We start from the raw sequence: 17,436 nt of genomic DNA, 5'->3' as shown, positions 1-17,436 counted from the left end.
AAATGAGCCAAACACTATGAAGGTGGCTTTAAAAAGAGAAAAAAAAAAGGGGGGGGGGCGGAATTCCTAGAAGCTAGTTTTTCAAAGGGCCCTTATGTATATTCATCATGGAAGATTTTGTGTGTGTGTGTGCGTGCGTACGTGTGTGTGTGTGTGTGTGTGTTTTAGAGGTGGCCTAGGTAACTTGCTAACTAAGGCTGAAAAAAGAAATTTGGGAGGCAAACAACAAGATATGTGTGAGAACCCACTAGACTGGTCCTTATGGATATATATATATATAAATATATATATATATGTTTATAAACCAGAGAGCTATTTCTGCAGATAGATTTCTTTTTAATGGTAGAACCTCTGCATGGCTTACATACCCACCCGTGAGGTCTGGAAATGCTATAGGAACGTAATTTTAGATCCGTTCTTTGGACAAGGCTGCGCAGTCTGACAAGTGGCCACCCCAGGGGAGCGTCCCCGGTGGGGGATGCTTCACGCTGTCCTCTAGGGCCAACACACTTCATTCCTTTTCTGCAGACTCAGAAGTCAAAAACCTCCTTTCGGACGATAACTCAGAAGGCCTTACCTTGTTGGACTTGTTGAGCTTTACCTATCAAGTTGCTCGAGGAATGGAATTTTTGGCTTCAAAAAATGTAAGTGTGTTCATGGAATAGAGTTCTCTGTGGATCCAGGCCACAGGTCTGAGTGAGGTGAGCGTGGAAGGTCTCGCTTGAAGAGGCCGGTAGCAGTGGCTGCTTCTCTTTTCCTTTTCCCCTGAAGCGTAGTGGGGAGTCTGATATCATCGGGTATCTACTCTGCTCTAGAGCTTTCTCCTTCTTGGGGGTCGTTGGGAGGAGAGCCTGGAGGAGGCGAGTTCTCTGTGCCGGGACAGCCTCCCCAAGCCGTGCCAGGCAGCTCCCAGCACCACCGGGAGGTGGCCAGTCTTGCAGGGGTGATGTTGTCTAGTGGCAGATGGACCAGCTGTTGTTTCTTCCCTTTCCATGCAGTGTGTCCACCGGGACCTGGCTGCTCGAAACGTCCTCCTGGCGCAGGGGAAAATCGTGAAGATCTGTGACTTCGGCCTGGCCAGAGACATCATGCATGATTCAAACTACGTGTCCAAAGGCAGTGTATGTGGTCTCTCCACTCACTTGACATGCTCACCTTTCCTCACTCAATCTCTAAAGCTAGGTGTTGCTTCTGGCCACTCAGGGTCCATATTTTTAACGTGGAGTCCATTTTAAATTCAGGAATGGGCTCCAGGGAATCAGTAGGAAAAGCACGAGCTCTGTAGCCAAGCTGCCTGGGCGTGAGTACTGGCTCCAGCACGTACTAGCGTGGAGATTTGGGGCGAGTTACCTGACCATTCTGTAGCTTGGTTTTGGTTTTCCCTATCAGTAGCAGTGACCTGATAACAGTACCTATCTCCTGGGTTGTTGTGGGTGATTCAGTGACTTTAACGTTAAATGCCTAGACCTGTGCCTGGTACATACGAGCAGTGAGCAAGTGTTCGCTGTTACTCGTCTGTGCCTCTGTACATGCATTCATTTCCAGAGAGAGCATCTCTGACTTCTACCAAATTTGCAGATGGAATCTATGACCCCTAAAACATTAAGACCATTTGAGTGCATAGATCTCAGAGGCCCAATCTCCTGAAAGACTGTCATTCTAAATGAACCCTCGGACCATCCTCCCCACCCCTTCCACCTCTGAGCAGATGTGGTAGCTCAGTATACATTTGCCACCTATTGGTACAATTCCAAATCACGCCACTGCACTGGTAGTGAGACCGCTCGGGGCCGCTGCGTCCACCCACAGAAGGCCACTGGCTCTGTGTCTGGGGTCCATGTGGTTCGTGTACCGCGTGGCCATGACCTGGAGCTTTAGGCACCCGGAACAGATCAGTGGACGTTGGTGGAGTCGCTCTCTTGCCTGCTCAAGAAGCCGATGAATCAGTGATCTCGCCCGCCATCACAGAGGGCCAAAGGATGCTAACGTGGTCCCTTTATGTGGCGGCCTCAGCTTAGTGTTTGCCCTGCAGCCGGCACCAGCCTCACAGAAGGGGCTTCCAGATTATGAAGTGACAATTTCTTAAAGTTCAAAAATGTAATTGATTCTCAGATCACTGGATCTGTTTTTAATTTTGTTCCTAGGAACACCTGCAAATAGGAGACAGGCCCATTCAGGACTCTCACTCTTTGGGTAAACATTCAGGCTTAAATATTTTTGGATGTTATTCCATGGGAGGACACAAGAGGCAACATCGACCATCCGTCCTTCATCAGATATTTATTGAACACCCACTAGGTGCCAGGCACTCTTCTGAGTGTGGGGAGTTTAGCGCTGGACAAAAAAACAAAGATTTTGTGGGCAAGGTTATTAGTGCAAGTTATTATTAGTCCACAGAGAACCCCTGTTATTTCTGCTGCTGTAGGTCATCAGTGGGTATGCTGGGTTTAATTTCCTCCGTCTCTCCGTGCAGACCTTTCTCCCCGTGAAGTGGATGGCCCCTGAGAGCATCTTCGACAACCTCTACACCACGCTGAGTGACGTCTGGTCCTACGGCATTCTGCTCTGGGAGATCTTTTCCCTTGGTACGGACCTGACATCTCTGCTCATTTGGGTTGTTTTGCAACAACACTGGAAGGGAAGCACTGTTTTCCAAGCTCCAGGGTGTAGACGATGCTAAGATACCTGCTGTGAGTCAAGAGTGGGGCAGCTGATTTAAATCACGAATTGTGCACTTGCGGTGTCTGGTGTTATGCCCATGCGCACTGAGCCGGGAGGCTTGCGGGGCTGCACCCTCACCTCTGGCCTGTGCCCCCCACTCCTTTGGGCTGTGCTTGGGTGACTTTCTCCCACTGCAAGTGTTCCTGAGGACACCCACTCCCCAGCTGCTTTCTCGCCAGGGACTTTGAGTTAAGTAGATTCACGGGTGGAGAGTCACCTCTCCATCGCTTCATGGTGATCGACGCTCAGGTGAAAAGTAGTATGGCGGGCGAACGGGCGTAACTCGCCTTCACGCTCATGGCCCTGGAGGAGGAGAGGAACCTCCTGGTCATTCAGGGAGTCAGTCCCCAGGTACCCCGTGCTGCCAGGTGAGGGCCCCGAGGGAGGAGTGATTTACGACCTGACCTTAGTTCGTCTGGAGAGGTAAGACCTCCATGTAGCGATAAACGGTGTGTGGCTGATTTCAAATCGTCATGGAAGAGAAGGGGGAAGGGAGCCCTGTGGTCGTTGTGGACGGCTTTAGAGAGGAAGCTAAGCTTGATCTGGCCTTGGCCATACACACTGAAATGTGTCCTGAATTCTGTAGGAAAGGGTTTCTTCCCTGCCTCATCTCCTTTTTTGATCCCAGTTCTCCCTGCTTGGATGTCACTGTGGATCATCCCAGTGTGTGGCTTGACTGAGTCTCATGGTCTATTAAAAGCAGAGAATTATCTAGGTATTTCAAGCCGCAGCTTTGACTTTTGCTCTCGTTATTTGAACATCTGTGGTGAAAATGATTTTTTTGCCTTCAGTGGGTCAGAATTTCTCTTGCTTTTCTATTTTGCTTTATGTATGTAGATCCAGTAGTCAGAAACCTTGAAAAACTCGTTTGTGCTTTTTCTAAAGATGTAGAATTTTGCCTCAGGTGTCTGGACTTGACCAACATTAAGTCCTGGTTACATTTATTTATTTATTTATTTATTTTAAAGATTTATTTATTTATTTATTTGACAAAGAGAGACACAGCGGGAGAGGGAACACAAGCGGGGGAGTGGGAGAGGGAGAAGCAGGCTTCCCGCCGAGCAGGGAGCCCGATGCGGGGCTCGATCCCAGGACCCTGGGATCATGACTCGAGCCGAAGGCAGATGCTCAACGACTGAGCCACCCAGGCGCCCCAAGTCCTGGTTACATTTAAAATTTGAGGGGAATTCCTGGTTACATGCAAGATTTGGGGAAGCAAACCGTGAAGTCAAGGAGATAATAACACTTAATTTCCTTGAAAGAACCAGAACTTCAAGTGGGGATCCCCAGGTGTTTTCTGTAGGTTCTGTGTCACCCTGATAGTTTCAGCCATGTCCCACCGGCTGGCTAATCCTGGTTGTTTCCCTTGGTTTTCAGGTGGCACACCCTACCCCGGCATGATGGTGGATTCTACTTTCTACAATAAGATCAAGAGTGGGTACCGGATGGCCAAGCCTGACCATGCCACCAGTGAAGTGTGAGCCCCCTCCCCATCTTGTGGGCCTTGTGTTTATGCCCAGTGGGTCTGTGGGTTGTGGGGGGTGCCCTGACACCCCTCCCTGTGCCCACTCTGAGTTCTGTGCTCCCGCAGCTACGAGATCATGGTGAAGTGCTGGCACAGCGAGCCGGAGAAGAGACCCTCCTTCTACCACCTGAGTGAGATTGTGGAGCATCTGCTGCCTGGACAGTATAAGAAGGTTTGTCTGGGCCCCTTAAAGATGGGTGGAAAGGAATGGACAAAGGGAAGACGTCAATAGCTGGTAGCTCTGTGAGCGAGCAGCACCGTTCAACACTGTTTTAAAGGAACATTTTCAGAGGAGGAAAAAGATTGCTTGATCCAGTGGCCTGGATTTCCTGGAGTGCTCCCCAGACCCCTGGTAGCAGTGATGTCTGAAAACCCTCCCCTTTCCACAGGGCTTCCCTTTCATCTTAAGTGTACAACACCTGTAAGCACTTTATTCTCCAGATATTTGAGTATCTGAAGCTACTGTGCAGTTAGAAGTCTCGGGGCATCCACAGCCTCATTTGCATGCACTTAAATCCATGTGAAATTGGCTTTTACCAGCTGACTGGAAGGAACAACCTCAGCTGTTACCTGTGGCTCCAGCTGGTTTTTTTGTGGGATAAGAAGCATTGTTCAAAGGAACAAATGTAATTTCATGGAACCAAGCAGGATACATTAATGAATGAAACAACTTTCTGCTGAGATGCTGTGAAGGAACCCGACACAGTTGTATAATAAACTCCATTTCTGAGATTCATAGTAGTTGTCCATGTAGAGTCTTCATAGTTGTTACTTCTTCTCAAAGAAGAGCAGCATTAGGAGGTTGCGTGCTGAACTGGGAGTTAAATACTTTTGTCTGTTGATTATTTCACTGCCCATTACAACGCCTCGAAGTGAAGCAATGAGGAGGCAGAAGGAAATTATGGTAGGCCGGTCAGAGGAGTTCTGGCTGCGTTAAGTCAGACGTTTTGGTGGGAAGAGACTGGAAGTATTGTTGGAAAATGGGGTTTTTCTAGATCAAAGGTCTGTAAGTTTTGAGTTAGATTTCTCCAACATTTAGGGATCCGGAAGGTTTCAGGGATGGTGCTCCCAGTGGGAGTCCTTGTCACCTCTTATTGGGACCCATCCAAGCCCTGGAGAGATTATGTAACGGGGACCAGAAGGGTCCATGCTGGTCCCAGAGAAGGGAGTGGGTGTGTGTGTTGGGGGGCGGGGGCGGGCACAGTCCTAGCTAGTGACTCAGAGAACGGGCTCATTGTGATCTTAAGGTGAATGAGAGATCTCACTGGCAGGATGGCGGGAGATCTCTGTCACTGGTGGCGCTGTCTTCATGTCCCACGCCTCTGGGGACGGTTGACCTCTGACTCTCCTTCAGTTGTCTAAATCCCGTATCTGGGAGGGAGTTTGGAGACACAGGCGGTTAAGCGAGAGTAAGTTCTGAGAGTCCTTTTTGCAGTGCGGGCCGTGACACTCGCCTAACCGTGTGAAATGAATGTCTGCAGAGTTATGAGAAGATTCACCTGGACTTCCTGAAGAGCGACCACCCGGCCGTGGCGCGCATGCGCGTGGACTCGGACAACGCCTACATTGGCGTCACCTACAAAAACGAGGAAGACAAGCTGAAGGACTGGGAGGGCAGCCTGGACGAGCAGAGGCTGAGCGCGGACAGCGGCTACATCATCCCCCTGCCCGACATCGACCCTGTCCCTGAGGAGGAGGACCTGGGCAAGAGGAACAGACACAGGTATAGGGCTTCCGGCAGGGCCCCCCTTCTCCGCCCCCCGGCGCTCCTGATGGTGAGGCTCGCCCGGTGCTGCGTCCGTTCCACGGCGGCTGGCTGCAGAGTCCCCGAGTCCCCGAGTCCCGGGGGGTCTGCTCCGTTTCGTAGACGCTTCCCAGACCATCCTAATGCGGGCCCTGTGGGGTTGGGGGAGGTGTAGAGCAGGCAGGGACATGCTTCCCAGGTGGAGAGCCTTTGACCAGAGTCCCCAGGTGGTTTGATCAGTCACTGCAGCCCTGGTTCTTGAGATACTATAAGCCTCTCTTGCTGTTTTCTGCATGGGTCCTGGGACTAGGGGGAGAGTTGAGAGAGAGGCTAGCCTGGGCTATTTGATACTATCGGGGGATCTTAACCCCAGCTGCAAGTTTGGATCACCTGGGGAGACTTGAAAACTGATCTACACACTTCCCCAGACCAACAAGTTAGAACCTCTGGGAACGGAGCCCAGGCGCCTCCTGGCTGATTTTGTTCCTTCTTTTTAACTTTGTATAATGGAAGATTTCTAACCTGCCCGATTCAAGTCGAATAGTGAACTGTCGGTTCCTCTGTCACCAGACTTGAGCATTTATGAACTTGTGGCCAGACTGCATGAAGAGCCATATCTACTAGGCTACTACTCTCTTTGGACTGTTTTGAAACAAATCCTAGACATCATATCATTTATCCAGAAATATTCCATTATGGTGCCTCTAAAAGATAAAGGCTGTATTTAAAAAGAATAGCTGGGGTTATTAAGTTAATAATAAAATAAAAACTACAGTACCATTGTCTTGCCCTCCCCCACCAATTGACAAGAAATCGTTAAGAGCATCAGATATTCAGTGTTCAGATTTCCCTGACTCTCTCATAAATACGGTTTTGCATTTGTTTTGTTCTAATTGAGAACGAAGTAAGAGTCACACGTGGCATTTAGTTGCTATGTCTCTATACGTTTGTCCTGCCCCTTCTTACCCCCTTGCATAGTAACTGTGAAGAAGCCGGAGTATTTGCCTGTAATGTTCCCACATTCAGAATGTTGCTGATTGCATCCTGTAGTGTGTCTTACCATGTGCTTTCCCTCCTGTTTTTGCTGTAAACTGGTAGTCTGGAGCCTTAATCTGGCTCAGGTTAGATTTTTGGCAAGCATGCTTCAAAGCTGGTGCTGTGTACGTCCATTGGGAGCTACGTACTGTCCAGTTGTCTCCCCTTCTGTGACATTAACAGCCATTGGTGATCATCACCTGGATCCATTAATTTATTACCAACACGATGCTAACACCCAGCCAGGACTACAGTCATTAGTTTTCACAGTCCCGAAGAGGGGACCACGTCCCAGTACCCCACTGTCTTTGCATAGCCCTTGAATAGAGGCAGGAGAAAGTGATGATAGTGGTCCTTGGTTCCAGGTCCAAGTTGCATATGAATTTCTCTCTTTTTTTTTCCTCTTCATTCAGGATACTCTTGTCCCTTCTTCCTCAGTCATTTGGTTAGCTACATACAGTTATTTAGGCAGAAGCACATGGCGTTATTAGTTTGGAGCCTTGTGATTTTAACATCCCTTGCTGTTGGTATGAACCAGGTAACTTAAAAAGTACAGTTGTGGTTTTTGTTTTTGGAATGTGTTATGAGACTAGGGGAGGTTGGGCAGAGTGCCCTGACTTACCTTTGCTCATGACAATTTCAAAACTGTGTTTATATTCTTTTAGCAAAGTGTTTCTCTGAGCTTTGGGTATCTGTGGTAGCACTTGACCTCAGATCTGCCATCCTTTTTGGTTATTTTGTATGTCGGGGACTCTGAATAATATTTCAGTTATAAAAAGGTTTTGCTTTTTTTTTTTTTTTTTAAAGATTTTTATTTATTTATTTGACAGAGAGAGAGATAGCGAGAGCAGGAACACAAGCAGGGGGAGTGGGAGAGGGAGAAGCAGGCTTCCTGCCAAGCAGGGAGCCCGATGTGGGACTCGATCCCAGGACCCTGGGATCATGACCTGAGCCGAAGGCAGACACTTAACGACTGAGCCACCCAGGCACCCAAAAGGTTTTGCTTCTAAGTTAAGTTAGAAAGTTGTATTGATAAATAACATAAGCAAAGTGCCCAGAACTTTTCTGGGGGTACACGAGGCTGCACCGCAGAATTTGACATCTATTACATGGAGAGAATAATTCTAGCTGATAGATAGTTGTCGTCTTAGATAATTAGAACTTCTGCAAGGGTGATAACGTTTGATTTTCGAATTGTATGAAGTATGCACCAAATGACTACCCCCAGGTGGCTCTGACAGGTGGGCTGAGCATGGGGAGTGTCTTGGTCAGCTTAGGCTGCTGTTACACACTATCATAGATTTGGGGTCTTAGACAATAGAAATCTGTTTTCTCGCAGTTCTGGAGGCTGGAAGTCCAAGATCAAGGTGTTGGCAGGTTTGGTTTTTCCTGAGGCTCTCTCCTTGGCTTGCAGGTGGCCGTCTTCTTAATGTGTCCTCACGTGGTCTTTTTCTGTGTGTGTATTGCGGGTGTCTCTTCCTCTACAAGGACCCCAGTCCTATTGGGTGAGGGCCCCATTTTAATGACTTCGTTTAACCTTAATTACCTCCTAAAAGGCCCTATCTCCAAATATAATCACAATGGGGATTAGGGCTTCAACATGTGAATTTGGTGTGGGGGGTGCGTTATACGATTCTGTCCATCATGGGGGTGGGGATGCCGGAGTTGGGATGCTCTGGGTCTAGGAAGGCATAGTGGTCCTGTGAAGTCCTCTCCTTGGGCTTGGGAGGGGAGTGGGCATGAGAAAAACCGGGTCTTGCTTGCTGTAGAGGGTTTGGGGGGTGCTGGGTCAGTACTATTAGGAGCCAGGCACTGGGCCACAAGAAGGGAATCAGAAGTAGTAAGCCCAGTCATGAGCTCTGGGACCACCACGAAGCCTGGCAAGCATCAAGGATGATCTGGGACTGAGTCTCTCTGAAGTTAGCTTCCTGCATGGCCGCACCCCTGCCTTCTCTCTGTGAGATGGATTGGCAGAGAGGAGCCTGCCAAGTCCAGGAGGGTCAGTGCAAGGGGGTGACTCCTCTGTAGGACTCCACTGTAGAACTGGTCCCCAGGGAGGGGCCATTAGTCCAAATCACAGTGTCCAAAGAAGTCTCATAAATGCAGGTCCTAATTGGGTTGGGGTCCATATCTGAGGGTTGACTTAGGCCTCCAGCTACTGGCTAGGGCCCCAGGAAGCAGATCTGTCTGGTCTGCCAGGGAGAAGGGTTGTCAGGACGATGTGATTATGAAAACCAACCCAGTGGACTGGGGTTCACAGTGAGGCTCCCGGACCAGGGTGTAACTTGGGGGTAGGGTGGAGTACAGATTCAGAATGGAGACAAAAGCTCAGTCCTAGGGAAGGGCCCAATCTGTGGGGTTGTGAAGGGAAACCTCAGTTTGGTGACCCTGCAGGTTCTAAGAGCTCTCCGGGCCACAAGGGCCTTGGGGCGGATGGCAGCAGACTGTTTCCCAAAGGCCCCTACCTGCCAGGCTCAGTTCTCTGCTTGGAAACGGAACTGACCTGGAGAGGAGGGGAGCAAGGCAGAGGAGTCAAGCCCGGTCCTCAGGGGAGAAAAGAGCTGGGTTGAGAGCCCCTGCTGGGCATGTGTGAGCCTCGGTCCTCTGGCTGGCCAGCCCATAGTGCAGCCTACACAGCACGTCTCCAGCATGCCGCTGCGGCCTCGCGGGGAGAGCAGACTGGCCTGCCTGTCAGCACCTGACCTGCTGGGAGCGAAATGACAGGTCCAGACATGTTGCAATCCAAGGCAGGAGAATGATAAGGCAGTAGGAGTTCAGAGACAGGAAGATAGGGAATCATGACAGGCTAGAGACTAGGGAAAATTATTTTTCTAAAAATCTTCACGAGACATTTTAAATGTCCAGAAAAATTGAGAGACTACATCTACTACTTAGCTTTAGTAGTTGTTAACATTTTGCCACATTTGGTTTCTCTAATTATATGATGTTACAGTTACCCCTATTTTATGTATATATGTAATATATAATAATATGTACTATGTAATTAATAACATATAATATGAAATATATATGTACCACACTCATATACACGCATCCTTTTTCTTTTCTTGCTAAAACATTTGAAACGCCAGCAAATATCTCCTAAGAATAAGGATACTCTCAAGGCGCCTGGGTGGCTCGGTTGGTTAAGCGTCTGCCTTTGGCTCAGGTCATGATCCCAGGACCCTGGGATTGAGCCCCACATCGGGCTCCCTGCTCGGCGGGAAGCCTGCTTCTTCCTCTGCCTCTGCCCCACCCACCCCCACGCTCGCACATACTCGCACTCTCTCTGTCAAATAAATAACTAAAATCTTTTAAGAAAAAACAATAAGGATACTCTCCTATAAAATCATAACAGCATGATCACATGTAAGAAAATTAACAACTATTTCCTGATATCCTCTGTTATTCAGGCCCTATTTAGGTAGGGTTTGAGTAATAACAATAATAATAGCTAATATTTATTGGGACTTAGTATGTTCTAGGTACTGTGCTCAGGGCTTTATGGTTATTACCTTATTTAATCACCCTGACAAGCAGGAATATCATCAGGCACTGTTGTCATCCCATTCCATAGGCCAGGGAACCAGCTCAGGGGGTTAAGTGACTGGTGTGACTCCCACAGCTGCTAAGTGCTAGACGATTCCAGACTTATGGCTCCTTTTCAGCCACTTTTCTGGTGGGTAAAAAGCCTTCACCCGGCTTTCCAGACTGGGGCTGGGGAAGATCGGGGAGGGTGTAAAGAAGAGGGGGAGAAGGCATTCCCGAGGCATGGGCTCAGATCCTGAGAACACTGTTGGGACACTTGGGAAGTCTCAGGGACAGCAAGTGACTGGCCCGGCTGTAGTTTGCAGCTGATTTCATCCCTCTGTGCTTTTCCTTCCCTCATATTGTCTTCTGATCAGGCACTGCTTACTTTCTTTTCCACCAGGACTGAGTTGGGGGGGCGGGGGGAGGCTAGAAATTGTCACAGCTTGTTAGCAACTCTGCTGGAAGATTTGACGGAAGAGAAGGAAGGCCGAAGCATGGAGATGACCTGGGATCTCGGTTTTGCATGGGGCCCACTGTGGTGTGACGCATGATGAGTAGCTGCCTGGCTTGGTGGCAGAATCTTGCCAGATCGGGTGGCCTGAGGTGGAATGCCAAAGGATCTCACAGGAAGAGCTCCTTTGCTTCTGGGGTTGGGGGTGCCACCCTAGCCACCCATCCAGTCTCGTGGGTCTGCACGTGGGCTTAACCTTTCCAATCCTCTCCCTCGTCCAGCTCGCAGACCTCAGAAGAGAGCGCTATCGAGACAGGTTCCAGCAGCTCTACTTTCATCAAGAGAGAGGATGAAACCATTGAGGACATCGACATGATGGACGACATTGGCATAGACTCCTCAGACCTGGTAGAGGACAGCTTCCTGTGACTGGCAGATTCAGGGGGGCACCTTCCACTCCTGGGGCCACCTTGGATCCCTTTAAGCAAACCACTTGATTGCAATGCAAACGTTTGGGAGGAGGACTCGGATGAGGTGTAAAGAGAAGTTCCCGGCCAAGGGCCTCAGGGAGCCTGCTCACTATGGATGAATGGGAGATTTCGAAATGAACCCTGTCAGCCTTGCCTCTTGGCAATGCTTCAGTGGCATCTCAGCAGCGTGTGAGGTTTGGAGATGTTTGGACAAGGAAGTGATAGGCCTTGGAAGGTGAACTCCATGTTTCCAAGGCATTGGTGAGATTCCAACAGACACAACTTCGATTGCGAGAAAACCCCAGCATTGTAATTATGTAAATAGGTCTAACTGAGGATGTGTTTAGATTTGTATTAACTGTCTTCTCTGGACTTCTGAAGAGACCACTCATCCCATCCATGTACTTCCTGCTTGAAACCTGGTATCAGCTGCTGTTGAACTCCTCTGTGAAGTACATGCAAAACCACTTTTGAACCTTAAAAGGTACTGGTACTATAGCATTTTACTTTTTTTTTTTTTTTAGTGTTAAAGAGATAAAGAATAATAATTAACCAATCTTGTTTACTAGATTTGGGTCCTTTAGAAGCCCACCAACTCATTTTTGTATTGTAATCTACGTTTATAATACTACTGTTATCAGTAATGCTAAATGTGTAATGTGTAACACGTTTTCCCTACAGAGAAAGCACAATTAAAAAAAAATTCTTACTAAGTAGGAGACAAGTTTGACAGTTTTTGACATTTATATCAAATAACCGATGTTTCTCTAGAAAATATGGTAATAGCTTTAGTGGATTAAATTTAGTGGAACATAGAGAACAAAGTAAATGTAGTGTCTTTCAGGAAGTCTGTGTTTTTAACTGTGTACTGAGTAGGTTCCCTAATCCGTTGTACTAAAAACAGTTAATTGCCCTCTGAAGTGATGGGATTTGAAAGAAACAAAACCCCTAAATCCTAAATGTTCTCAATATAAAGGCATAAGCCTATGCCTAACATGACTTCTCATGTTATTACCCCGTGGAAAATACAATCAGCAATAAAAAGACTTAATTTGCAGAGGTCATTTTCATGCCCACTGATAACTCTGGTGCATCCCAACATCTATATTTTTAAAATTTTACAAACCCTAGAAGAGTCAGAAGGATGCCTTGACCATGGCCCCCTTTCCTTCATCTCCTCCTCCACAGAGAAATAGTTTGAAACTGTGAGAACACACAGGCATCGTTTAGGGTTGCATGTGTGTTAGCCTGGATCCTTGGTTCCCAAATGTAACTGCAACCAGGATCACCAAATTCTAGGTCCCCACCCCAGAGCTTCTGAATTATTGAGTCTGGCCAGGGGCAGGATCCTGTATTTTTATAAACTCCCTGGCTGTTTCGATTAGCCAGGTTTGGGAAACACCAGCTTAGGGTATAGGAAGTTGCCATGGGAAACAGATCATTTGAAATTTGGAACTGGGCTAGAAGTCACTCATGCAGGAAGCCTACTATTTTAAATCCTTGGCTTTGGGTCAATGACATTTAATGCCCTATATCTAGCAAGTGCTGCCCTTTGTTTAACTTTCCAGTCTTAGCTGAGGCTGAGAGAGCTAAATCTTGGTTTGGTAGGTCTTCTAGAAGTTAAGACAGCGCTTCCCACTGCATGGGGCAACTGGACTGGCCCCCCATGGCATGCATGAAAATGGCACTATTCAGTGTCCCAGGTCTCTGTGTAACCAGGTCAATATTGGTGAAAAAAATTTTTTTTAAGTTTTGCTGAAATTTTGGGGTGAGACGGCAGGACAAATTGTCACATCCATCCAAACTGTCAAACTGATTGGTGTAGGTTCATTGGCATTCTTTGCAATACCGCTTAATTGTGGACACTATGTGAAAGAAACACAGGCTGTGATTACCGCACTCACTGTGGGTGCTCCTGGCAGGTGATGCTTTGGAAGATGTAGCAGCAGTAACAAGGTACTTGACTACCCACTGGTGCAATCTCAATGCAAGCCCCAACTTTCTTCTCCACCTTTTTCATACTAAGTGTGAAGACTGAGCCAGACTGGCCATTTTAAAAAAAGAAAATCTGACTAGGTTCTGTAGAGCCCATTAGACTTGAAATACATTTGTGTTTCTAGAATGACAGCTCAAGCATTCTGTTTCTTGTACAGCCTTCTTTTGTTGGTGCTTTGCATTTTGATGTTCCTTTGAGTTCTGTGTGACATCATGAGGCTGGATGAAAATTCTCAGACAAGCAGGTTCTAGTCCTAACGAATACTCCCACCTAATGAGTACTCCCACCTGAGTTTGTGTGTGACTGCCTTTTTTTTTTTTTTTACAGTGTTTTCAGTGTATCACAGATTTGTTTCCTTTTTGGCCTCTTGCAAAGTCCCCAGATGAAAATTTGCCAGTCCTTCCCGCTTTCTGTTTTTATGAAGACAATCAAAGCTGGCCTGAGAAACACAATTTGTGACTTTTTAAAATGATCGATGATGTCCTTAAAATGTGGTCTGCCGATCTGTACAAATGGTCCTATTTTTGTGAAGAGGGACGTGAGATAAAATGATGTTATACATCAATATGTATATATGTATTTCTATATAGACTTGGAGAATACTGCCAAAACATTTATGACAAGCTGTATCACTGCCTTTGTTTATATTTTTTTTTGACTGTGATATTCCCCCACAGGCACATTGACTGTTGCACTTTTGAATGTCCAAAATTTATATTTTAGAAAAATAAAGAGAAAAATACGTGTTTCCAAAATAGTGGTGTGGCGAATGTGTGAGAAGTAACTCAATAGGTAGGGTCTACTGATAAAAAAAAATGTATTACAAAATGCCCCGTTCGTGTTTTTGTTTTAAAACGTGTAAATGAAAATCTTTATATTTCAATAAATGATATATATGTAATTTAAAGTTATGCTAAGGTTCCAGCATTTTTGTTTTTAGCCGAATCACATGAATTAAAGCCATCCCATTCAATTTGCTTTGTTAGCAACATTTCAGTAGGACTCCATATTATGGTTTCGATGAGACCAGTAGGAAATTTAAGATTTGAATATTATTTGAGCTAGTTAGTTTTCAGACCCAGGATCTGACTTAAAGATGGCTGGCACTTGGCTCATCTTCAATCCTACTGTTTGTTTTAATAGCACTATATTGCATGGTATTATTCTCCCCTGCAGAAAGAGTACATTTACTGTCTACAGCATTCAAACATTGTCCGTGTGTGTAATATAAAAGATTACAGACTTTTTTCATTCTATCATCTTCCCTGTCCCTGTGCTGGTTCCCAGAGGCAGAAATGCATCTTCTATCTTTCCAGTTCCCTATCTGAGCATCTGTTTCTATACATATGTATACATCTCTGTTTTTGCTTCATATTTTACCTAAATGGGGTTTACTTCTTTTTTTAAAAAAAGATTTTATTTATTTATTTTTATTTTAGAGTGAGAGCACGTGAGAGAGCACATGTGCACAAGCTGGGCGAGGGCAGATGGAGAGGGAGAGAATCTCCAGCAGATTCCTTGCTGAGTGCAGAGCCTGATGCAGGGCTTGATCCCATGGCCCTCAGATCATGACCTGAGCTGAAACCAAGAGTCAGACGCTTAACCAACTGAGCCACACAGGCACCTCCATAATGCTTTGTAAAGTGCTTTTCCCCCCGTTTTTTTTAAACATAGACTTTATTTCCTAGAGCAGTTTTAGGTTCACAGCAAAATTGAATGGAAGGTATAGAGGTTTCCCCTCTACCCCTTGCCTCCCCATCATCAGCATCTCCCAGAGTGGCACATTTGTTACACTTGATGAACCTATCCTGACACATCATTATCAGAGTTTATGCTGCTTTTCTCTTTCAATGTTATGTTTTAGAGATCTGAGAAGTACCTATAGATAGACCTCCCTCATTTTTTTTTTTAAGATTTTATTTATTTATTCATGAGAGAAAGAGGCAGAGGGAGGAGCAGGCTCCCAAGGAGCAGGGAACCCGATGCGGGACTCGATCCCAGGACCCTGAGATCATGACCTGAGCCGAAGGCAGACGCTCAACCATCTGAGCCACCCAGGCACCCAGACCTCCCTCATTTTTTATGAGCTGTACAGTTTCACATTATGTGAATGTACCAGAATCGATGCAATCGTGTTCCTCTAGGTGCATTTATGGTTTCCTTGCTTTGCTATTGGAATGACTTCATGAAGCTCCTTGCACACACATCCTTGTGCACACATAGTAGTGTTTCGTTAGGACAGAATCCTAGAAATGAAATTGCTAAGCCAAAGGGTGTGCAGAAATAAGTTGATATCAAGTGCAAGTCTTCGCATATGATTGTCCCAATAAAATTTTGAATCACCTGCTTTGCAGATTATTTTAGGAACCCTAATTTTCTAGGGTTTCCTCTGCCTCTCATCGCTCACTGCGATATGGTAAGTGTTGGGAGGATGTTGGTTTTTGTGTTCTGAAGCATGTCAAATCAAATGACTAGGATTTAAAGAACAAAAATTATAGGGGTGCCTGGGTGGCTTAGATGATTAAGCAACTTCCAGCTCAGGTCATGACCCCAGGGTCCAGGGATCAAGCCCCGCATCGGGCTCCTTGCTGGGCAGGGAGCCTGCTTCTCCCTCTCCCTCTACTGTTCCCCCTGCTTGTGCTCTCTTGTTCTCTCTGTCAAATAAATTAATAAAATCTTTAAAAAAAACCCACAAAAATTATACAATTCAACTTATTTTTAATTTCTGGATGATAGAAATGGATTGTTATTAATAATTGGAATATAACACCCTATCCCAACATAACTCCTTATTACCCATATTCATTAGCCTGCAGATCAAAGTTCACCTCCTTGGAGTTAAGTTGGAAGACGCTAACTATAGGCTGGGTATTGGCTCTGCTTCTGTTCCAGCCCCAAGAAGGACATGGGACTTCGGGAACAATAATCCTACTGATTAAACAAGAGCTGCCTGATCTAGCATCCACACAAGGTGCTAAGCCTGCAGAGCGATCTTTCTGTTTTCCTTTTTAATGTATAATTCTACCTCTTAATATTAATACAGACAATGTGGCCTACTTGATTTCCTCGTGAGATAAAAATAACTTTCACTATTGGAGGTTTTTTTTTTTTTAATTAAATTCAATTAGCCCACATAGAGTACATCATTAGTTTCAGATGCAGTGTTCAGTGATTCATCAGTTGCGTATAACACCCAGTGCTCATTACGTCATGTGCCCTCCTTAATGCCCATCACCTTGTTACCACTACTGGAGGGTTTTAAAACTCTTTCAAAGATCCTTTTCACATTGACTTCTTTTGATTCTTAAGATAGCACTTTGAGGCAAGGAAGGCATTTTATAGATGAGGAAACCAAGGGACTTCTAAAAACCATGCAGCTGGGTAATGAGAGCACCAGGGCTAGAAATTCCAAATATACTAATTCCAGGGCTGTTTATACCATACCAGACCATGGGAAAGCAAGAGATACTGAGAAAATGTTACTGTTCAGAAGTAGGTTGCTTTGCTTCTTGAGATATTTCAAAAGACAAGTGATGGACTAGTTGGCCTGTAGAAGTATTTTACACGTTTATAATAAGAACAATTTCTTTTTAGGCTATACTACAACAGATCTAATAATGAATATTATGACTCTCCTAGTTATATGCTTCATAAAATGCAGCTCAGGAAAATGACTTAGAATATCTGAATCCATCATAAACTAGGCAATTTCCCCCAGGATAATGGTGATAGAAATGCTTCATCATCTCTGACTCCAAATACATATAAGGATTAAACCCAACCATGTTGTTACAGCAAAATTAATATACTGTGTTTATAACAGACAATTTTTTCACCCTTACAATTAAATATATGTGAAAATATATACGTGGCCTTAATTAGCAGATTATAATGTTCTGTTCCACCCAGCTACATAAATAGCACCCATGTCCTAAAGAATAATGAATGCATCCTCCAAAATCT

General features: G+C 45.8%; 1 protein-coding gene across 5 annotated transcripts in view; it reads left to right on the top strand.

Annotated features, from left to right (window-relative positions):
* The window catches only part of PDGFRA (platelet derived growth factor receptor alpha), a 47,672-nt gene extending 33,457 nt beyond the window's left edge, over positions 1–14,215 (top strand). For all 5 annotated transcript variants that reach the window (XM_035004971.1, XM_035004966.1, XM_035004967.1 and 2 more), the window contains 7 exons: positions 529–644; positions 999–1,121; positions 2,474–2,585; positions 4,099–4,198; positions 4,313–4,418; positions 5,728–5,969; positions 11,289–14,215. In XM_035004971.1, coding sequence (XP_034860862.1) covers positions 529–644; positions 999–1,121; positions 2,474–2,585; positions 4,099–4,198; positions 4,313–4,418; positions 5,728–5,969; positions 11,289–11,436 — 947 coding nt within the window. In that variant the 3' untranslated portion in view covers positions 11,437–14,215. The remainder of the gene's footprint in view (positions 1–528; positions 645–998; positions 1,122–2,473; positions 2,586–4,098; positions 4,199–4,312; positions 4,419–5,727; positions 5,970–11,288) is intronic.
* The last annotated feature ends 3,221 nt before the right edge of the window (positions 14,216–17,436 follow it).

Source organism: Mirounga leonina, unplaced genomic scaffold (genome assembly GCF_011800145.1).
Source record: "Mirounga leonina isolate KUSES-001 unplaced genomic scaffold, KU_Mleo_1.0 Mir_129, whole genome shotgun sequence".
Classification (NCBI taxonomy): domain Eukaryota; kingdom Metazoa; phylum Chordata; class Mammalia; order Carnivora; family Phocidae; genus Mirounga; species Mirounga leonina.
The sequence above is the reverse complement of the archived record's forward strand: the minus strand, read 5'-3'. Positions and strand labels throughout refer to the sequence as shown.